Genomic DNA, 23,686 nt, shown 5'->3' on the forward strand with positions numbered 1-23,686 from the left:
AAAATCACTCAGCTGGAAGCATTTGGCTTTTGCAAGTTCTCAAGTACAGTGTAACCTAATCTCTGAGTCTGAGCCAATCAGTCGCCATGCTCCCAAGTGGTCACGGAATGGCAGAGGAAGGAATGGGACAGGAGATTATGCTATGAACTAACATGCTAATAAGGGGGCATTCCAAAGCCACTCTCTTCACTGTATCATATGCCTACTAAGTACATTTTCCCACTGCAATCTGATTGGACTAATATGCACTTTGTGGCAAGGAGTAGAAAAGACAGCCCCTCATTAAATGTTTTGGGGTCCAATTTGCATCAGCATTCTTATTTGTTATAACTTTATAAGGTACAGCTGTGGTACATTATTTCCTAAATACATGGTGCATAATCCATATGGACACAATGAAATGTGCTCTACCAAATCCACCAATTCCACTGTATGTCACTACAGGTGTGGCACAATTAGGCTAAAACAGCGCGGTAAATGTGCCCTTTGTATATAAGAAATGTGCGCCATACATAGGTATTGTGATATGATATGCAGTTATCCAAATAAACTCATAATTTTCATGCATATGTTATTATTATAGTAGGTTTGAAACCAACAGTTGTGGTAGACATCTAATCTTACCTGGCCACTGAGCAAAGATAGAGAAGGAGCCGTGCCACCTCTTTCACTGAGCACCACGTAGCTTCCCAGGCTGTGCTATCTGTGGTCACCTGGATTATGGCCCTGCCCATCTTGTCCCGGCTTCCTGGGATTACAAGTAACAGAATTATTTCATTAATGGATTCCATACAAATAGACATTAAACACGCATAGATGATGCAAATGTTAAAGAGGTTATCCTCTTTCGGACAAACCATCCACTTTAGTTATCCCCTTGCGATAGCACTTTGGTGGTGGTCCCCTCTGTGAACTCCTTTGTTACCTGAACTAAGCCAACAGAAAGTTATGTCTCCGGGTGGCAGAGCAGCCAGCCGATAGTTCTGTGGAAGAAACTAGGCTTGACATTGAAATACATCTGTAGTCTAACATACTGAATGTCAATGTGTTCAGTCCACCAGTGTACAAGAGCAGAGACCTTTGCCTGATGTCAAACTCCAAGCGGCGTTGGCTCAGTTAAAAATATGTGTCCCCCATCAGAAAGCTACATTTAGGGCTAGATTTACTAAGCTGCGGGTTTGCAAAAGTGGGGATGTTGCCTATAGCAACCAATCAGATTCTACCTATCATTTTGTAGAAGGTACTAAATAAATGAAAGTTAGAATCTGATTGGTTGCTATAGGCAACATCCCCACTTTTTCAAACCCGCAGCTTAGTAAATCTAGCCCTTAGAGTCTATCTAAAAATGGGGTTGTCCAAAAAGAGAAAACCACTTTAAAACTAATAATTATCATAAAATAAATATAACAAATGACCAAGGATGCTCAAAGCAAAGAACCAGTAGTGCCTAGGTCACTGTCACACTGTAATACAAATGAAAATGAAAGACGAAAATTAAAAAGAGTTATTGGATGAAATTAAAAGCGATGCGTGATGCTAGTGACTGTGTAAATAACATACATTGCTAAACTACTAGTGTATTTAAGTATAAATGCAGAATTATAATGTCTGAATATAAATTCAACATGTAAATGAGGCTGACACTGGACATCAGCAACTACATACCTGGAAGACAAGCAATTCCAGAATATAGTAACTTGGCACTAAGATCCTGGCATTGGATCGGAGGATCAGTGATAGTGTCCCAAGGAATCGCTCCTCTTGATGGAGACCCTACAATGGACACCCACAGTCCGGTCTTGGATGGCACTTTCTGGACAGAGGATGTCACCTCAATGCCAGGGGCAGAATTGGACACTGATCCTGTTGAAATGAACAACAATATTTTAGTTGGAGACAGAGGATGGGCCATTAGTAAACTACATGATTCAAGGTCTTATATCAAAAGTTATGTAGTAAACGCTATACACTAAGTCACATGGCTTCCAGGCTGAGGCATGGCTATTAAAAGTATGTGACGCAGTGGAAACCCCAATTCATAAGGAAGAGCCTTCAGTTTGGTATGTCATACAAATATTTTGTGCTTTTGGGGGTCAAACTGAGTCATGGGTTATTTTTATATTCTTAGGAGATCCGATTCCGAGAGAAATACGCATAGGTTGTACCCAGCCAGTTACCAGGTATCACACACAGTACATGGCCTGTAGCTTATCATATCAGATGTAGATAGAGAGAGACTACTGGATAAGTGGCAGCTTCTTTTATGTTTATAAAGAACAGATATAAATCTATATAGTAAAGCACTAGTGGTCTACCACATTAAAGTGTAATTATAGTCTAATGTTCAGTGTTTGTGCAAGTGCATATGTAGGGAGGGATATTCAGCCAAATGCTGATTTACAAACCGTAATCTCCCTGGATTTCAGAATACAGGTACTTCCGCAACCTATCTGAGAAGCACTAGCGTTTGTCAGAGGCCAACAAACATGTTGTGAGTATGTTCATATAGTACGTTCATACTTCTCCATACTAAAACTGACGGTCCATGGACATGTATGTTATAGAAAAGTGGATGGTGGATGCTGTCTATGAATAGAAAAGAATAGTATGTACAGCGTAAATGATCCATCATCATCTGTTTCCTGTAACATTTATGCATTTTCAAGCTCAGTTTACTGCTCTGTTTTTAGCCCTGCAGTGAATACAGCTCAATATAAACAGCTGTGTGTCTAAGGTGTTACCAGTGTACGTAGTAAGGAGAGTATAATTTAATGTTAGCTATACTTTATGTATATGTTATTTTTAGGGAATCACATATTAAAGTTAATGAAACTCCACTCTTCCAACATAATACCAATGCGATTATTCTCACAGCTGAAATCACAGATAATAGTGACTGATCCGAAGACATCACCATCCAGCCATGAATTACCCTCCTCGATAGGCTGTGTGAATATATTGTGCTGGCGGATGAATAACAAACAAAGGAGGTGATTTACCAACATGGTTGAAAAATGCAGTAACTTATAGCAAATAATCAGCAATAAGCTTTGATTGATATGGTAATAAAAGCAGAACATAGCTTATTATGGGTCAAATCATTACAATCAGGGGTGACTTCCTAGACTCACTTAGAGGACATTATGTTATACTGTTTAGCATTGCTGCCTCATAGGCTTGCTGCCCTGTGTGCCATCTGTGTGAAGTTTGTATGGTGCCCACATGGGGTTACTCCATCTTCTCCAGTTTGCTCCCACATTCCAAAGACATACTGGTGGGTTAATTGACTTCAGACTATATTGGTCCTGGTGTGTGAGTGCTGAAGGTAGCGATCTCAAACAGTAAGATAAGCAGGGGCAGGGACTGTTGTGTTCCATATGTTCCGAGAGAAGGTCATGGGTGGGGCTTGATTATAGCATTTGCATCATCAAGTGGGCGGGACAAAGTCTGCTATGCCACAAATCGCATCATCACATCTCTGACCACTCAAGTGGCTGTGCTTGATGACACAATATGACACTTCCCCAACCACTGTGCAGTCCAGTGAGAGGCCTTCTGGGAGAATTGCCTATTCCCCCAAGAGTTCTGTCATCCGGGAGTCTAACGATCATTTCAGGAGAGTCTAAGACCTAAATAAATTTAAAAAACAGGGGGGGATGATTTCTTCTAACCATATGGGCCATAGATAAACTTTATGAAGGAAAAAAAGGTTTCCCTATGTATCCTGTTTTTTCCACGAGTTAAAGGAATTACACTGAAATTAGCATAAATGGAGTGCAAGAATAAAAGTCAGAGGTGGAAAATGTCAAATAGCAGCTAAAAAGGTAGACACTGTAACCAACACTACATTTAGATAATACAATCATTTTATCTATCGTCCAGCAAATTGAGAAAAATAATAAATAAATGAATAAAATAATAAAATAAGTAAAATATATGGCATATATTTTAAATTACAGAATTTAATATTAGAAATATGATACAATACTCCAGCACAAATCTTTGTTTTTATTTGCTGGAGAATTTTGGAACCTGTCGTTTAATTTTCAAAATGCACATTTCACTACATAACTCTGTCAATCTATATCTGCCATTTTTCTTTTTTTGGTGGGAGTGGGGAATTGTTAAACTGGAAAAACAGAACCAAAGCACCTATTCCAAAATACAACCCATAAAACAAGATACACAAAGGTGGACTTTAAATCACAGTATAGATTTGAATATTTTATTTACCATTTATTAGCTGGGACCATGAAAGAGGTGTATCCCAGTAGAGTTTATGGCATATCTCATAATAAGGGGACTACAAAATCAAATCCTGGGATTTTCAGATGCATGGGGAAGCTTTTGCTGGCTATAACCCTGTTATTTCTCCAATGATAAATAAGCCCGTAAGAGTTTATTGCAGCTACATTATTTCAACAAAGCAAAAACTTAAACTGGCAACACACCCTGCAGTATAGGCAGATATATTGGGCAATTGCTCCAAAATGACAGCATGTGACCCCCAAATGAGTCTGATAATAATTTGAATATATATAATAATCTATGTATTATTCTCCAGCATGCTGGTAAATGCACTACCAGCACTACCTAGCCCCAGTAAATCCAGGGTCAATCCAGCTGCTCAGCCACGTCACTAAACAGCTGGACTGCAGCCAATTTGGCCACCTACAAGTGTGGCGAATAGGACAATGATCATGTTGCTTGGAGATTGGTCCTGAAAGGCAGGATCACCCTGCGTACTGCCAGCCTAACAGTAGTGGTGGCTGCATGCTAACTTTTATTGTAGTCAATAAGAAGGGAGGAGGATGCAATAGCCCAGATTACAGTACAACTTTTAAAATTAAATTGATACGTGTCATGTGAAGTCTCCAGCTCACAAGTAGATATGTAAGAACAGGTAATAATACATGCTAATTTCTCCACTGTAAGGCAGAAGAAATGGTAATAACAACCATTGGCAAATGATCTTAGTATTAGCAAAAATGTGTGGTGTTTCCTTTTAATGTTATGCCTTTTGTCTCTTTCTAGGAACAGCATAAAAATATAAAACACGGTCAAAACAAAATAAATATTTGTGTAATAACAATAAACAGCCACTTATTTTGGTTCTACCACTGAGAATTAAAAAACAAAACAAAAAAATACACACAAAAGTGTTTACCCAATTAAACAAACTTAAAAATGTATCATGAACTAAGATGCATCAAGGAACTTGATCATGAATCTATAGATTCAAGATCAAGTTTCTATTAGAAATGAAGTGTCATACACAAGAGCAGGGATGTTTAATTTTTAAAAGGCCCTTTGACATCATCTTACAACCACTGACTAACCTGCCACATGGACTGTGTGAACACACCACACTCACACTCTGACACCAGTAAGTATGAACGTGACCAAAGAGAGGAAATGACTCTGTTCCGACCAATAAGTGCCACCTATCCGTAATGCCCCAGCATCTCTCCATAGAGATTCACTATCTATATGTGAGTATCCATCTCTCCCGTTTCATTGTCCTAAATGGAATGGAGGAGATACAGATATACATCCACCTGCAAATAATAATTCTTGCCACAAATACATAATCACACCCTAATTTTCCGCTATGATTGATCACTAACATTTACAAATGCTGATCCCCTCCGATACCTTTTCCAGAGAACTTAGCCCGGCTAAGTCTAGGGGAGCAGACTGCAGACACCCTCCTCCATGTCCCGCCATATTGGTTAGCGCTAGAATCCATAGCGAGTCCATCGCCTGCTGATGAGGAGCAACGTTGGCCTCTTAGAAAGGAGAATCTGTGTACAAGAGATGGGGAAGAGAGTTCTGACCCAGGTAAAGGAGTTGTTTTAGGATTTCTTGAAAGCCCTGGTGCAGGTATTTCTCCAGGCTTTGGGTCGGTTTTTCCTGGGAAAAGCCAAGAAGAAGAGACCTGAGTTTGATTTTTTCGACGGGAACAAATAGGGCTTTCTAGGGCAGCAAATGTGGTGGATCTGCTCATTGGGTCCTCCGAAATGTCAGCCATTGGTGCAGAGTGGAACTTAACTGGATTTTTAAGAGCAGCGAGGTACGACTGGCGAAAGCGACACTTTGTTTCCTTGATATCCAAATCTTTGTTAAATTTCCTTCTAAGGCATGGGGTACATACACCCTCCTCACTGGTCTGATCTCTCCCACACAACCAATTATTAGCAGCAACGCTCAAAACATGATCTCCTTTAACTGCTGGAACCCTGTTAGAATCACCCATTTCCTGATAACAAGCAGAGAATGGTCTATTTTCTGCTATGGCAGCAGTATCTAAAAGGTCCACATAGTCTCCTTCCTGGTCTTGGTGTGTGGTATCATCGAAATGTGGAGTCATCAGATCACTGGTCTGACATACGAGTGGTGCATGCACCGAATTGTCTCTAAAGGAATACAAGCTTGGTTTCTGCATGGGACTAGGTGTCACATCAGCCCTTTGCTGCCAATAGGATCTCAGGGAAACATTACGGAATCCACACTTGCATCCTACTGTTCACATGTATTGGTAATCCATGGACTTGATGTAGCGGCTGGATGGCAACAGAGATGTGGCAGTGTGAAAAAGATGTTAAATGTTACAAAATTTCTGTTCTATGTTTCTTTGGTATAGGGATGTGCAGAATTTCTTTTCAGGGTTCAAAATACTTTGGTATAGAATAAGTATGTAAAAGTTTCAACTTTAGCTTATTACTGGTATCTGCAGGGATGTGCCCACATTGAGCAGTGAGAAAATCCGTTAAATGAGTTTTTATGCTTGAATGTAACAAACTGTGTCACCATTTAAATGTGAATGTACTAATGATCAGCGTGGTGCTGTCATGGCCTCTTAACATCCTCAAGCAACTCCCAAGAAGATGGGACGAAATCAGCGTTCCAATGCATGTTTTCAGTTATAATTCCATATGGGGACTAGTCAAGCACTCAGCAAGGAGGCTGCAATTAGTCAGTTCATTAAGCTGCCTTATAATCACTCTTTAATGGAGCAACAAAACCAGCATCCACAGGACCTGCAGAAAGAATACAAATTGGATTAAGAATATGCTCCGTGTGGTATACAAAAATACAAGAGAATAATGCAAGATTTACTCTAAATTATAGCCAAGGCAGTAGCCCTAGATGAATGCTTACTGGTCAGATTTTTTTTCTCAGTGCAGTGAAACTAAATATTTACTTAGTAGGCACTCATTCACCTCAAGGGAGATGAATAGGGCAGATAACCTTGTTCACACAGCCACATTACTGATGATTCCTAAGATCACATCACTCACAAATGTTCCTGCACAGTAAAGGACTGGTAATACAAGCAGCATTTTTTATCAGTCACAAAGAACAATCAATGGCTGACAACATGACCCAGTGCATTCTGGGAATGCAGTCTCGTAGTTTGTAGAAAGTTCACAGAATGAAAGAAAACACCTAAAAAAAAAATGCAAATAACACTTAAAGTGTCCATGCGGTGGGGAGAGGAATCACACCTCACTCACTGCACACCCCATGAACCATGATAAGCCCATAATACCTGTCAGTGATAGATCTCTGCGGAAGTCTGAAACGCAACTTCTTGCTATAACTCCTCAGACAGGATTGTATGTATCCAATGAGCAGCTTGCACACCTCTTAGCCACCAGTCGTGCATGCCACACACAAAAAAAGGGGACAGACAAACGAGCCCCCTAGCACCTACATTCAACCAAGCCTCCCCTAGGAGGACCCCCTCCCTGTGTCTTCCATTGATGTGATTGGAGGGCTGTGTTCCGAATTTAGCCGCACCAAAGGCAAAGGAATGTGGAGACAGTGCTTGGTGTCAGGCTGTCAGACTTTAATAGAAGCCCCCTCCCTTCCCCCCACAGCTTGCTGGCACCGATCAGAAGCTAACAGTTGTATCAACAGTCACCTGCTGAGACTTGTACCCATTCACACACCCTCAGATTAGAGTAAAAAAGTAACTGATGGCAGTAACTGGTGGGCTGGGCACCGGATTGTCTACTTATAGGACCCTCTGCAGGATAATTGCCAAGGTGCTGCGTGCTTTGGTGTAGTACAAACGCCACCCTCTGTTTAGGTTCTGTGGTGTGACATGCCTCATCTGTCTATAGGGAAAAAAATGTTTCTATATAAATGTGTCTATATAAAACTCTGCATATGGGGTCCGGCACCTGTTTGCACTATGATCCTTGGCATTTAAGTTCATCCTTGATAATTCTGCAGAGCCCGGCATAAGCAGTGTTGACACATCCAGGCATCTCTCCTCACGTGTCTGTGCAGAGATGTAGTAAGGACATGTGAACAAATAGTACACAAAGTTGGGACTGTGGGCTATAGAAATCTAAGTATACACTAGAGAGAAAATCTGATACATATAAACCATATATGACTTGTAAGATACGATTTCTGTATATAATATATGAGAAATACCTGTTCTGCTTTTCAGCACTTTGAAGCCAAATGCATTATAATAAAATAAAACATTTGTATATATATATATATATATATATATATATATATATATATATATGTATATATATTAATATATTAGAGATGCTCAGGCTCGTTACTTTTGCGCGTCCTCAGATCTGAATCAAGGCAAAACGTTGTTGCGTTGTCGATTCTCGAAGATTTTAGATTCCATAAGTACCTCCCTCCCCAGGAGATCCAGTGCCATTGCTCATACAGAAACAGGAGGGGTAGCAGTCAGTGGCGCACGCAGGGGGGGGATTCTGGTTCTCCCCTCCCCTCCGCGAACCAACGGAACTGTACAGCAGCCGCGGCGCTGTCAAAGAAGCGTCCGCGGCAGTGCTGTATTGTAGTATAATACAGCACTGCCGCGGATGCAGCTTGACAGCGCCGCGGCTGCTGTAGAATTCAGACTCGCCGAAATGGAGCTGCTCCCTCTCGCAATATTTTTTTTTTTTCCGGGGGGGGGGGGGGGGGGGGGGGGCGGAAACCCCCCCTTCTAAATCCTGCGTTCGCCCCTGGCAGTGTTCTTGTCACTTGACAAAAATTGACTGGAAAATGATTGGAAATTAATGTTAGCTCCAAGTCTACTCCTAAATAATAAAACTACTGTAAGACCTTCCAGTTTTATACCAGATAAGATAGGATCAGTGAGGTATACTCACTGTAATGTATGTCAGTACAGCGGTAACCTTTTTTTACAATCACGATAATAGTAGGAAATTTAATGTCAAGCAACAAATGGATTGTTTAACAACTTCTGTTATTTACATGTTGGAATGCTCCTGTAAATTAAAGTACATTGGTAAGATCAAACGTCTTTTAAATTGCGTATCCAGGAGCATATCCGTAATATTAAAAACGGAGTACAAAGCCATTCAGTCTCTAGACATTTTACACAAAACCATAATAGTGATCCAAAACATCTTAAATTTATGGCTCTGGAAAGAGTAACACTTAATTCAAGGGGAGGAGATCTACAGCGTAGACTTTCTCAACGGGAAATGTTTTGGATCTTTCGGTTAGGCACTTTGACTCCATCTGGCCTTAATGAGAACTATGAGTTAGCCCCCTTTTTGTAATTTATACTTTTAGGTTTGGTGATTCTCTATTATATTGTCACCACACTGGTTAGATGTGGATCTGTGATATATATTTTAGTTTGTTTATGTTTTTTTATATCTTTGTGGGGATATGGAACGCAGTAATATATTTTTTGTTGTACCATTTTATCATGTGCCACTAAGATATAGATGGGAGGCATATACTAGTTTATTGTGGGATTTTTTCCCCCCCCATTAATTGTATCTTTTAACATTGTCTATTTTCTGTTATCTATATAAGCCCTATAGTGTTTTTTTGTACTAACCAAGTTGTAATTATATAATATGAGTGGAACTCTTGTCATCAAGTTGGGTTTATATATCTGTAATTTGTTATAATTGGGTAATCTTTATACATATATATTTATGGCACTCATACAGCAATTAATATGCTGTTAGGTTCATATATCTTTTAAATAGGACATAATTTTAAGTGTATGGTCCTGTCAGTGGTTATTTTGACACACACATGGTTATGGGTGGTAGTAGTTTAAGACGATACCACTACTCTATCTAAATATTAGTCATCTATGGATAATATATAGTCACTATTATGCATAGTTTACTTTTTGTAATAATTGGGTATATACCTTTTTGGATATACTCCTTGTTAGTGTTAAGTTGTGTCAATTTGACACATGCGCAGGGATGGGTGATATCTGCGCTTGCACCTGGGAAGTTATAATGAGTTTCTAATTCAGTTGATAAGTAAAATTGCAACTACAAAATGTTGATAAACCTTTTGTCAAGCTGATCATTTTATATATATATATATATATATATATATATATATATATATATATATATATATACACATAGGGCTAGATTTACTAAGCTGCGGGTTTGAAAAAGTGGGGATGTTGCCTATGGCAACCAATCAGATTCTAGCTTTCATTTATTTAGCACCTTCTACAAAATGACAGCTAGAATCTGATTGGTTGCTATAGGCAACATCCCCACTTTTTCAAACCCGCAGCTTAGTAAATCTAGCCCATAGTCCTTATTACTGTCAGGTCTTTTAAGGTATTGTTTTTTCTGTGTCATGATTTTTTGTTTTGTAACTGATAAACTGTTGGTTGTGTGCTCTGTCCAAGAGAGACACACTTTTGGATATGTGTATATTTGCTGGCGATGAGATGAATAACAACATTCCAAGGTATCGCCATCATTTTATATGGGGCATATATTGAGTCCCAGTTGGACATTGTTATATTGTGTGCACGGACTTTTTGTAATAATCCGATATGTGTTTGCTCTTTGGGGATTAATAAAGTTGTTCTGACGCATGCGCTGTGACTGACGGCATCCGCGCATGTGCCAAAATGGCGTTTTGGCTCTACATAAGGCCAATAATATACGCTGTATATGTATCCGCTATTTTGCTCCTGAGGAAGCCCCGTTTTACCGGGACGAAACGCGTTGAGCCTACCCTGTCAGCATCTATCTGCACTCCTTGATGTAAGTGCATTGATTTACCTTTTTAAATAAAGTGCAATTGTATTTTTATACCCTTCCTTTGCTTGTCATTACTGCTGCCAATGAACGAGGTTGGGAAGGAGAGAGTACATATCTGACTTTCAAAGAAACTTCATGCTATTGCTTAGAGACCATCTGGTACGCAGTTTATACTTCTATATATGGTTGGAGCACACGGGTGTCCCATATATTACAGTTGTTTCTACCCTGGGCTTAGGTGTCTTTTTCACGCTAAGGAAGCCCTATAGGTGGTGTATATGTCCACAGGTGGTGTGATTTTATATCTTGACAATACTACTCTATGCTGTTCTCTTTTCTGCATTGTCTGATACTTGAACCATTGGGAGGAACAGCCCATGAGGAGGATCTCCCATCTTTGATTAGACGACCCACTAAAACCTCACCGTACGCATTATATTACATCCATTTATACTATACAAGTGATAATACACATTGAGGTGCCCTGCCTGTCTCTTGTTGCAATATATATATATATATTAGTATATTAGAGATGCTCAGGCTCGTTACTTTTGCGCGTCCTCGGATCTGAATCAAGGCGAAACGTTGTTGCGTTGTCGAATCTCACAGATTTTAGATTCCATAAGTACCTCCCTCCCCAGGAGATCCAGAGCCATTGCTCATACAGAAACAGGAGGGGTAGCAGTGTTCTTGTCACTTGACAAAAATTGACTGGAAATGATTGGAAATTAATGTTATTGAGGTTAATAATAATGTATAATAATAACGAGAGGGCGTTTTTGCTAAAACCAAAACACGAAGTTGATCCAGATCCAAAACTAAAACCAAAACACCGGGGTCAGTGAATATCTCTAATTAATATATATATATGTATATATATATATATATATATATATATATATATATATATATATATATATATATATATATATATATATTATAATATAATATATATCAGCTACTCTTATATGAGTTTCCTACCTTGCCAGCTTTCTATCTACTACATCTAACCCTACTTCTGCCCTTTCTTCCATGTGTTTCTGGCAAAGATGAAATCCAGTGGAACAATATTGAAATGTACATGCTGGTGGTATTAGAATGATAATTTAAAAATGTGCCCATTTAGGAGGCAATGGGGTATATTTACTAAACTGCGGGTTTCAAAAAGTGGAGATGTTGCCTATAGCAACCAATCAGTTTGTAGTTATCATTTATTTAGTACATTCTACAAAATGTCAAATACAATCTGATTGGTTGCTATAGGCAACATCTCCACTTTTGCAAACATGCAGTTTAGTATATATACCTCTTAGTATGTAGCTAACATAAGACAATACTTGGTTTGCAGTATTTAATCTTGCACAAGGCAGGATTGGGGTGCTACTTAGCTTGTATGTCAGGAAACGTATATGCACTATGGGATGAAAGGATTGTTGCTGTCACTTGCTAATAGCAAAATGTGGGAAGTAGGGGGACATTTCTTGATCCATTCACGAGAATGTGATTGTTTCCTATTCTATTGCAGCAGAATTAAGAGTGTAAGTAGGCAGGAATAGCATCCTCCATTCATTTGGCCAATAGTAAAAATATGACCTATCTATAAAGATTGTCTCAATTAAATGTTTTGGTTTTGTATTATTATTTGTTAAGTTTCTGTTCCCGTTCCATGAAATCATCTGTGCAGTCCTTTAAAGCTCACATCTCACTGCTTCCCCCATTCAGAAAGAATAAGACCCTCGAATGGGAGAAGCAGCTGGGCCAGTAGTTTAAGAAGTGGTCATTGTATATAGAAATGGCAGCCTTTTGTCTCAGAAAATCCCTCTTTTGTCTCACTCTGCTGGTGTAGATTCTTAACAAGCAAAAGTAAAGCAAAGCATATTTTTTTGGGGTGTGGGAAAATATAAGGCACATTAAATTGTAAGTATTACTAGCATAAGAATTTTTTATTATAATTATTATTATTTTGTAGGCAATGGTGTAAACCTAAAAATAAAAACTTGGGCTATGTGGATCATAAAGGTGAGCATATTGCAAGGTGGAAGCAAAATAGTGCTAGCAGTCATGTATAAATTATTGATGTTGATAAGCTAATCAATTCAAGTAATTAAGCGTTAGGCTAGTTTGACAATGACCATGGAGAAAATGGTCATAGTTTAAAAGTTTTCTGACTAAGCTGCTCCTTCCCCTTATTAGAGCCCGGGAATATCACCCTGAAACAGTTTTTCATGGCAAAAAAACGGTGTTCCACAGCCTATGAGAGTGTGACCACATGGGCCACCAGGAAGCTGCCAGCATAAAGCTTGTTGCGTTCGATTGGTCCATGGGGGTCTATCCCTTATCTGATAGACATATTCATCTGGTTAATAAATTTAACCTGCAGAAACTGAGATGCCCCAGGAAAAACTGTGTTGTTGTACAGTATCTGAGGCTGCGCCGTTGAGATTGGCCAGGAGCGGTAAGGCTAACCCAGCTAGCCAGCTCACGCATACACAGTGGAACAGAAAGCCTGGGTTTGGGATTGCAGCTCCACTTAGATGATCCTAATTTCACATGATACCGAGTCCTGCCATGGGTGGAGGAAACCCCGCTGATGTCATCATCTTGTGATATGTAGGTTTTGTTTTAATCGGTAAAAAATAGAAATAAAACTAAAAATCTATAATAAATAATATATATCAACATATTTTAAAATATTTTAAAGCTTTATTTAAATAATAAAGTTGTTTTTTTTATTTTGTTAAGTTCTACTGCCATTCTGAGATGATAGTGAGCGGAGGATTGCAGTGGTACATGAACCACAGCAGTCAATTATTAAATAGGTTTCACCATGGCGATAGCCTTTGATAGGGAGAAGCCCTATCTCCCACAAAAATGCCAGTTTTCATGGAGCTAGGGACTTTCCAGGTTTAATAAATAAGCCACTTAGAGTCAGAGGCAAAGCAAAAAAGGAGCAAATTTGCACCTTGGCAAAACCATGTTACACCGCTGGGGGCAAATTTAAAAAGTATGGACAGATTTAGCATTGGGAAGGGGAATGTCCTAGCTCAATGCTAAATTGCAATGTAAAAATATAGCTGACCAGTATCTATTTTCTTTTTTAATTTAGTGATTTGCCGTGCAGCAAGAATGAATATCACCTTGGTCTGACTACACCACTATTTGTATGTGTTGCACAGTTTTGTTCTATTTTAGCAATAGTGTAGAGCACTCACATCTGAGATTACTCGAATTCCAAGATCATCATCATCAACATTTATTTATATAGCGCCAGCAAATTCTGTAGCGCTTTACTATTGGGGACAAAAACAGTAATAAAAAATCAGGGCCTCCAATAGGAATTTGGGGCTCCGTTACAGCAACTTTCTGGGCCCCCCTCCACACATAACAGGAGAAGGGATGTGTGCGCTGCCATTGAAGGGAGGCGTGGTCAACATGGGCTGTGTCTCTTTGCATATGACATTGTGGGGGGAATTCAAATAGCCACAAAGAGTCTCCTGAACGTCTGGGAGACACGTCGCAGCAGAGATTTTCTCCGAAATTTCTACCGTAATTGCCAGCAATGTGTGCGATGCAATGTCTGTGCACCACATCACCGCCAATTTAATTACCCCCATTATGTATTAAAATGGTATTGCCCTTACCTACCTGTTATTGCAAATTTCACAGTCTGGTACTGGATTCTTCAAAGGATCCTGGAATGTTGGGTCCTGTTTGGAAAATGTATAGTTACATGAAATATCTAAGTTGAGCTGGAACTCCTCCTTCTGGCTCTCCAGGCTGCTGGGGTAGTGAGTGATGTCACACACTGTCCGGGTACTGGGAGCTACTGACAGCTTGCTCTGTCTCTCCCTCCCGCTTAACAGCCCCCACACCCCCCAATTTGAGGATTGTGCGCACGTTCACACTCGCGCCACCAGCAGATAGAAAAAATAAAAATAAAATAATTACCGGACTGCGGGGCCCGGGCCCCCCAGGCAGGCTGGGTCCCAGTAATTTGTTTCTGCCCCCCCCCTGTAAACAATACTGGATAAAACAGACAATGAGATAATAGAGCGCTCTACTCACAAGCTTACAATCTATAGGTTCTACCTATCTGTTTTGGGGGTCAGTTTCCTCCTTTTAAACACTTAGTAGGCTATTGCTCCTAACCAGTTTGAGATACCTGTTCATTAAACAGGGATGACACCTACTGCAAAAACGATACTCTCAAATTTTGGAATACCCCATTTGTGGTTAACCTTCATAACAGGACTAGTCATTTATTTATTCATACAATTTATACAAACATCCTGTAAATAGAGAGAGGGCTAATCTACGGTAATACACTGAGCAGCAAAATAGCACCTACTATTTTGCTGTTAGCTACCAGCCTCACTCTCTGTACACAAAGTTTTACCAAACCATAAATTGTTGGGCATAGGAAAAAAAATGGTTCTACACAGTGGTCAAAGTGGGCTGGTATACGGTGCTATGCCATACCAGCATTTCATCTACTGCTTTCTTTGTAAAACTATCAAATTCCATTAACTTATACATTTTTTCATACCGTCACTTCTAAATTTCCACTTCGACCACTGGTTTTGCATATAAAATAAGATAATCTATTGCTTCCCTTGTAACCCAAAAAAAGATGTTACCCCACAAAAGACCACATTTTCTCCCTATGTGAAAAATAAGTCTACTTTTTACACTCCTTTTTTCTTTAGCTTTGTAACCAGTGAGAATTGAAGTGTATTCTGGGAAAGTTGGTTCGCCCAATTCCACGAATGCTATAGGAGCTAATCTTTATAAAAAGAAAATGTTACACTATAATTGCAACAGCAAGCCATGTAGTTTTTGTCCTAATACATAAGAGTTGACAAAATATGCAGCGCTCTTAGCAGTCTCACACAGAGCTGGATGTCTCTGTGCACAAGCACAACCTTAACCCCCTCCCCTTTCTCAAATGTTTTCAGCCCAACACCCATCCTGCATGACAATGTTAAGTGGAGACCACTCAAGTGTTGCAGTACTCTTGTCAAGTGCAAGCAGTAACAAGAAAGAGAAGTGAACAAGCGGAGGTCAGGGACACCAATAATCTCCCATCACCCCCTATTTTGCAATCATTACAACACAGACAGCTGTTATTTCCAGGAAATTATATGCAGACTCAGAAAGCATAATTAACCCATTTCTGATATTCATGTAAACTAATCATGCTGCTGAATGTTACGTTTATATAATATATTGCTTGAACAGATTTACATGATTACACTACTGGGAAGATGCATTACTTGTAATGGGAATTACAACAGTTGGTAGATAATAATATAAGATAATGGACAGATGCTGCCTCAGAAACATATATCTTCTCCAAACAGCTTCATAGTTTAGTAAGCCTGACCTAAATAAGATGAAATGAGTCAAAGGGATTTAGAGGAAGACAGTATTGTTTAAAGCTGGCCGAACATGGCCCAAGTTTGCCCCTTATCTCAATCGCAGAGTAAAATCATCAGTTTGGTTATACACGTGGTTAGCAAACTCAGACTTGTCCAGTCGGACAGCGCGTGTGGTCTGAGCGGACAGTTCACATGTGGTCTGTTAGTGAAGTCGACAGATGACCCTACACGTAAACTGACCGGCCATCTGCTGACGATTTTCAGGTATTTTTGAAAATTCCCTGATTCATTTAAGTTGGAAGATTTTTGGCTATGCCAATTATCTTGGGGCCTTAGACATGGAGATACACTTTTGTGTTCGCCGATATCAGCGCACATGTTGCTAGATGTGACACCACATGAGTTTCTGCTGTCAGGGCAGAGGATCAGCTTGTAAGAGGATTCTATATTCTGACACAGTACTAACCTGGGTCTAACATTTACCTTCCATTGTTAGGCGCTTTACTTGGGAGAAATGCTTTTATTAGGATATGATTAATGTCTACTGTACATAAAATACATTTTTACAGTTGCTCCTCATTGCATCGGCACTTAGACTGGCATGTAACGGGAGCAAGAGATAGGGTGGAAAAACAAGTACTTGAAAGATGCCCAGTGCTTGATTTGGACGCTGCCGTGTGCACTCGCGGTTGGCACGCTCTTACTGTACATTTACTACGGGCATATGACCCTTCTCCGCCCAGTTCCCTCCCTGAAATTGTAGACTGTAGTAAGTGTCCTTTCCCCTCGAAGATGAATTGAACGTCGCTGCGTTCTGTGGTGTGTGGTCCGGTTCTGGGTATGCACAGAGTAATTGTGCGGATTATACACACAAAATCACCATTTACGTCCCCTAATGAATCAGGTCCTTTGTATATAAGCAAATGGGCATTTGAGGACTTAGTTTTTCACATCTGTATTTTGAGTAAGACGCATAATATGATACATGCAACATTACATATAGTGTATACACACATGTTTTTAAAATGTTTTAAGTAACTTAACCAGTCAGAGTACAGTGCTCTGCACATGCATAAACCAGCATTGCTGGTCACAGACTTGGGCTTCCAGTTCCACTTTCATTAAAAAAAAAAAAAGAGAGAGAAAGAAAAAGAAAGTTAAATATGTGTAAATAAAAGCAAAAAGGAGAAAAAATGCTTTATTGAGATGTAAAATGTAAAAAAAAAAAATTCTGTCGCCAGGATGGCTGCAGCAGCTCTGCCACAGCCTTGGAAGGTGGAGGCTGGGGAATACATAGGAAGATATCATCAACACCATTATCATCACCATTTATTTATATAGCGCCACCAATACCGCTGCAATATTCAGAGAATATTTGTCATCCACATCAATCTCTGCCCCATTGGTGCTAAGTCTAAATTCCCTAACACACACACAGAAACCCTAGTGTTAATTTTTGTCAGCAGCCAATTAACCTGCTTGTATGTTTTTGGAGTGTTGGAGGAAACCGGAGCACCCGGAGGAAAGTCACGAAACACGGGGAGAACATACAAACTCCACACAGATAAGGCCATGGTTGGGAATTGAACACATGACCCAAGTGAGGCAGAAGTGCTAACCACTAAGCCACCGTGCTGCCCCAGATATCATAGATATCTTCCTATTTTCCCCTAATATCACCGTCCTGATATGGCAACAACAATAAGAGGATTCTGGTAGTACAGGTACAGAACTGAAGAATATTGTATAATACCCTTATTCAGGACTGTGATATAGCAACAAGGGGGAAGTCCCATAGATTGTGAGCTTGCGAGCAGGGTTCTCTTACCTCTCTGTCTGTATGTATTACCCAGTATTGTTTTATTAATGTTTGTTGCCAATTGTAAAGCGCTATGGAATTTGCTGGCGCTATGTAAATAAATAAATGATGATGATGATGATGAAGTGTAGGGACAGATAGGGGACAGAGACCGAGTTTAAAATAGAAAAACTGCACCAAACTGTTTCACCTTATCTGCTATTTGTGGGAAAGCCTATAACTGTGTGTTGAGGAGCCATCTTTTATTAAATTGATTGTATGCTTATGCCTAAGAAGAAGAGAGGGAACAGCGGGGTGTAAATTGTATTCTGCATTCGGGTTAAATTGGATGAAAAATGGACAAGGGAACGTGTTTTATCAAATCACCTGGGAAAGAGAAGAAGTGGTCTGTATTTGAACTGACTATTAACAAAGAAAGCATGATAGTTATTTAGTTGTCTAATATTCAATTGCATTTGTGTCATATGTGTTAGCAAAGTTAAAGTAACTGTGATAGAGTTTAGTGTATGTTACTAGTGACAGTTATCACGGTTAGATATATTTTTGATATAAAAAATCTACAAAAACTACGTCTCAGTAATAAATGTGCCGATGTGGCTTCTAAAGACCAGCCTGGTGTAGTAAATAGAGATCTACTAGTGTAAATATATACTGATGCCTCTGTCCATCTAATTACAATTGTTACTGCCTCTTCACTTTCCATAATGCCTGTATAAAGTTTCAAATGTATGTGTATGTGTGTGCATAGCATTTCAGCATTTTTATTTTTTGCACCTTACAGTAATTTTTGGTTATTTAATTTATCCAGTGGACTTGCTTCAGTTGGTGGCATGGCAGATGACATTTTTTTTGCAGCCACTGCAATGTTCTATGTGCAGTAACTGAATGTTGAAAATGCCCAGAAAAAAACCTTCTAACTAAAACTCTCTTTTTTAAATGTAGATTTCACTGAATGACCCCTCCAAAATATAAAAGTATTGAAAATAGAAAAGATTATTATATATAGCCTTATTTAGGGGTGCTAGTACATGCTGACCCTGACAAACAGACTTCTTTAAATATAGGTTGTAACTGAATGACCCTTCCAAAATATAAATGTATTGAAAAATAGAAAATATTATAATATAATAGTAAATAGCTTATTTTGGGGTATGCACTGCTGCTGAATCTCACACGCAAACACCCAGTTTTTTTTCCAAATATTTTCACTTGTCACTGCCCCACACAAGATTACTTTATCTAGAAAAACTTTCAAGTTTAAAAGAAAGAAATCTGTTTGTTTTTGGGATTCTGCTGCTAATAGTCTGACAGCAAAATCACACTGTTTTTCTCAAAGAAATAAATATACTATTAGTACAAAATGATATCTATGATATCTATCTAATTAAGTCTGTATAATATACTGTCTAGTACTATTAGATATATGCAATGCAATGCATTAACAACAACTAGTAGCCACTAGTCTGTGTAAAGTGTATTTAAGATTGAAATTAAAAGCAATTGATCAGCAAACTATTGTAGCTGACTATTCCCTACAGAGCTGCTTTGCAATAATGACAGGATTCTATTGCATTCCTATGTCCCTGGTTCACCCCTAGCGCTATTTTATCAGCAGAGCACCGCAGCTAACCTCCTCCCTACACACTGTCAGTTCTAAAATGGTACTGAAGAAAATGAAGGACGACTATATATATATATACATATATATGTGTGTGTATATATATATATATATATATATATATATATATGTATATATATATATATAAAACACAGGTTTTGCAGATCTGAGTTTGGTGGGAGAAACGGTTTCACTCGAATCCCCAACGTTGAATTTCGTTGGATTTCAAGTAATCCGAACCGCTCATCTCTAGTAGTAATATTTCCTTTGTGTGTGCATGTGGTCCAGTGTAGGGGGTGGAGGGTACCTTGGTCTCTCTCTTGTGCTGCTAACTCTAGGACACTACCCCATGAAGAGCCTACAGTACTTAGACTAAGGTGGAGGCTTTATTGACTGTCTGGGTGATTTAAACCAGCTAACACTGCTCTATTTGGCGCCACTATTCCTCCTACCTTTGTATATATAAAGGTGGAGGCCTTGCCTGATACTGAATACACAGTGAAGAGTCTATTCGCAGACAGGACACACAAAGATTAGACACACACCGTAACAGAGGAAAGGGGGTGTTACACGTGTCATTATGTTGCGCAAAAGCACTTATAAACAACTCTAAATCAGGCCCACGGTGAGTATAATCACAAATGTATTGAATTTGATGGTAGTTCTGGTCACTTTTGAGAATTTACCCCCTTGACCAAGTGAGTGGTTCATAGCTTCAGAACACATCTTTCATCTGGCTGGAAGAATGCAGCACTTTATAGCTCCCATCTGACACCAAGTTGCCTCTTTTGAGACATACAGCAACGTGCAGTTAATGGCAATAGACACCTATGGGGTAAATTTATCAAGCTGCAGGTTTGAAGAGTGGAAATGTTGCCTATAGTAACCGATCAGATTCTAGTTATCATTTATTTAGTACATTCTACAAATTGACTGCTAGAATCTGATTGGTTGCTATAGGCAACATCTCCACTTTTTCTAACCCGCAGCTTGATAAATTTACCCCTTATAACTTTTTAATTGTTTTTGACAAAGAAAAGCATGTTATCAACGTTATGTTAAAGTGAAGTCCTTAGCAAACTTTATGTTAAAAATTTGCCCTGGTTGTGTTTAAAAAAAATGGATGTCATTTGATAGAGTAGGCTGATCAGTTAATTATGATACATTTCCTCACTCAGGACTAATAAAGAATTCAGCACAGTAGACAATTATTTCAATTACAGAGAGTTCTTGCCCCATAGAGCTTATAGTGACATTTTTGATGTATTCCCGTCTGCCTGATGTAATGAATTTGCTTCACATGTAGCTGTGCAATAAGATGGTTCTCAGCTGGCTTAGTACAACATTTTTTACATAGTATACAGTGCTAGCTTCCTGCATCTTCTTTTCTGTTGCATTGCACAGTCTTGAATCCATTTATATCCACATCAACAAGCTCTACTGGTAGAGCAGGTTCAGCCTTAGGGTGGTGCACACAGCAACTCTCCATTGATCCAGGAATTTCAGCTGTGACAACACATCGCAGACAAGTGACAAGTTATTTTCCACGTTAAGTGTCTTGTCAGATCTGCGCCCATTGAGGTCACTCAATAAAACAGTCATTAACCCATGGAACAGCAAAGAGGTCAACGGCAGCTTCCCACCCAGGCTGATAGTTTCTCCATTTGCTGTTAAAGATATAATTCTGTGTGACTCACACACCAGACAAGCTTTGTAATACTTAAAGGGATAGATTTATCAAACCTTCTAAAATAGAAAAGTGGAGGTGTTGCTCATAGCAACCAATCTTATTCTAGCTATCATTTTATATAGTGTGCTAGATAAATGATAGCTAGAATCAGATTGGTTGCCATGGGCAACACCTCCACTTTTCATTTTTAGGAGGCTTGATAAATCCCTGCAAAAGTCTTTAAAAATTGCAGCCACTGTAGAGCTATTTTGGTGACACCTTGCTTATTTTGCATGGAAACACACCTTGCCTTTAAACCAGGAGGTGTCTGACTTGTCACTGAGATATAGCAACTGTCTATCACAGAATTTACTATTGGATTTAATTATAAAGACTGGATTATTTGCTGCAGAAACATAGGCCATATCATGCCCGGAATATAACAATCTTTGATCCTGAGTTCCTTTGTTCTGTGCAGCTCCACCCCCCCATCACGTTCTCAGTCTCCCAGTGACCTGCACCAAGCAGACTTGCAGCTCGGAATTGACAATGTGCAGCTATTCCCAGATCCACAATTGGGGTACATAGAACTCTCCGTAAATAGGAGGGGTTTGGCAACATTGAGTTAAGTGACTACTTTGTCTACTTGTCACAATGTCTGTGTTTTCTCCAATTGGGTGGACTGTAGGCATTAGACCTGTTCCTGCTGTCTTCCTCTCTTCAGACACTGCCTTGTCCCATTAGGTAGGGACTTAGACACTACAGGACTCCTTGGAAGTGGACCATGTGAGCCTGTGATGCAGCCAGGTATCGTCGCCTGTGAGCTTCTCAGGGGAGGAGTGATATATTAGACAGTCATAGATCTCAAATCACTTGTCTTGGAGTTCCAATTCCCTACAATTCTCTACTATATTCACCAGAATATACTCTAAGGCTCCTGGAGATTCTTGGGGAAAAAGAAGAGGAGCCAAAAATGGACTGCTGAAAGCTAGAGGCTAGTTGTTGGTTGCTGTGAGCAGGGCCACCGAGGGGGGAAGGGGGGGTGATGCGGGTACTATTTACAGGGCCCTCACTATTTATTTTTCTTTTAACCTCAAATTTTTATTTCCTGTTGGTTGGTGGGGGAAGCAGGCTATTTAAAAAACAACAAAAACATAATCACGTGATCGCGGCGCCAGTGTCCCTCTTCCCTCCTCTCTGCTCCATTCACACTGAATATCGGGCGTGACGTCATCAAGTCACCAACATTCAGTGAGGAGCGGCGCAGAGAGGACCCAGCAAGGAGACAGAAGAGAGAAAAAAGGAGAAGAGATGAAAGAAGCCAATACAAAGGTAAGTAAAGGAACGGAGGCAAGGGAAGGAGAGTAGAAAGGCACAGTGTGATGAAGAAAGGGGGGGGGAGGCACCGTGTGATGAAGAAAGGGGGGTAGAGGCACAGTGTGATCAAAAAAGGAAGGGAGAGGCACAGTGTGATAAAAAAAATGGGGGGAGAGAGGCACAGTGTGATGAAGAAGGGGGGGAGTTAGAGGCACAGTGTGATGAAGAAAGGGGGGGAGAGGCACAGGGTGATGAAGAAGGGGGGGAGTTAGAGGCACAGTGTGATGAAGAAAGGGGGGGAGAGGGAGGCACAGTGTGATGAAGAAAGGGGGGTGAGAGTGAGGCACAGGGTGATGAAGAAAAGGGGGGGAGAGAGGCACAGTGTGATGCAGAAAGGGGAGGAGGCACAGTGTGATGAAGGGGGGGAAAAGCAGCATGGAAGGCGCAGTGTGATCATAAGGAGGCACAGCGTGGTGATGATGAAGGGGCACAGTGTGATCATAAGGAGGCACAGCATGTTGATGATGAGGGGGCACAGTAATGTGTGTGTGATGGCACAGGGGGCTTGTGGCAATGTAGTGTGTGTGTGAGTTAGGTGGTGACTAATTAATGGGTGCTATTTTGTTTGTGGGGTGATGGTGGGGCAATTTAATAGCTGGGACTATTAATTTAAGACGGGGTGATTTGGGGGCTATTTAATGTGGGGGTGAGTTTGGGGAGAATGAGGTGTCTTTATTAATTGTGACCATGAATTATTTAATGGCAGTCATGGTTGCGCGAAATAGGTATATTTATGAAATGTAAATACGATTTATTTATTTCTGGGGCTGTTTGCAGGGA

General features: G+C 39.8%; 1 protein-coding gene across 1 annotated transcript in view; it reads right to left on the reverse strand.

Moving 5' to 3' along the window:
* The window catches only part of KIAA1755 (KIAA1755 ortholog), a 39,587-nt gene extending 31,732 nt beyond the window's left edge, over positions 1-7,855 (reverse strand). The window contains exons 1-4 of the mRNA XM_075177654.1: positions 7,553-7,855; positions 5,656-7,040; positions 1,666-1,863; positions 625-748 (exon numbers count right to left, since the gene is read on the reverse strand). Of these exons, the coding sequence (XP_075033755.1) occupies positions 625-748; positions 1,666-1,863; positions 5,656-6,445 (1,112 nt within the window). The 5' untranslated portion in view covers positions 6,446-7,040; positions 7,553-7,855. The remainder of the gene's footprint in view (positions 1-624; positions 749-1,665; positions 1,864-5,655; positions 7,041-7,552) is intronic.
* Positions 7,856-23,686: the final 15,831 nt, after the last annotated feature.

The sequence above is a fragment of the Mixophyes fleayi genome, chromosome 6 (genome assembly GCF_038048845.1).
Source record: "Mixophyes fleayi isolate aMixFle1 chromosome 6, aMixFle1.hap1, whole genome shotgun sequence".
Classification (NCBI taxonomy): domain Eukaryota; kingdom Metazoa; phylum Chordata; class Amphibia; order Anura; family Limnodynastidae; genus Mixophyes; species Mixophyes fleayi.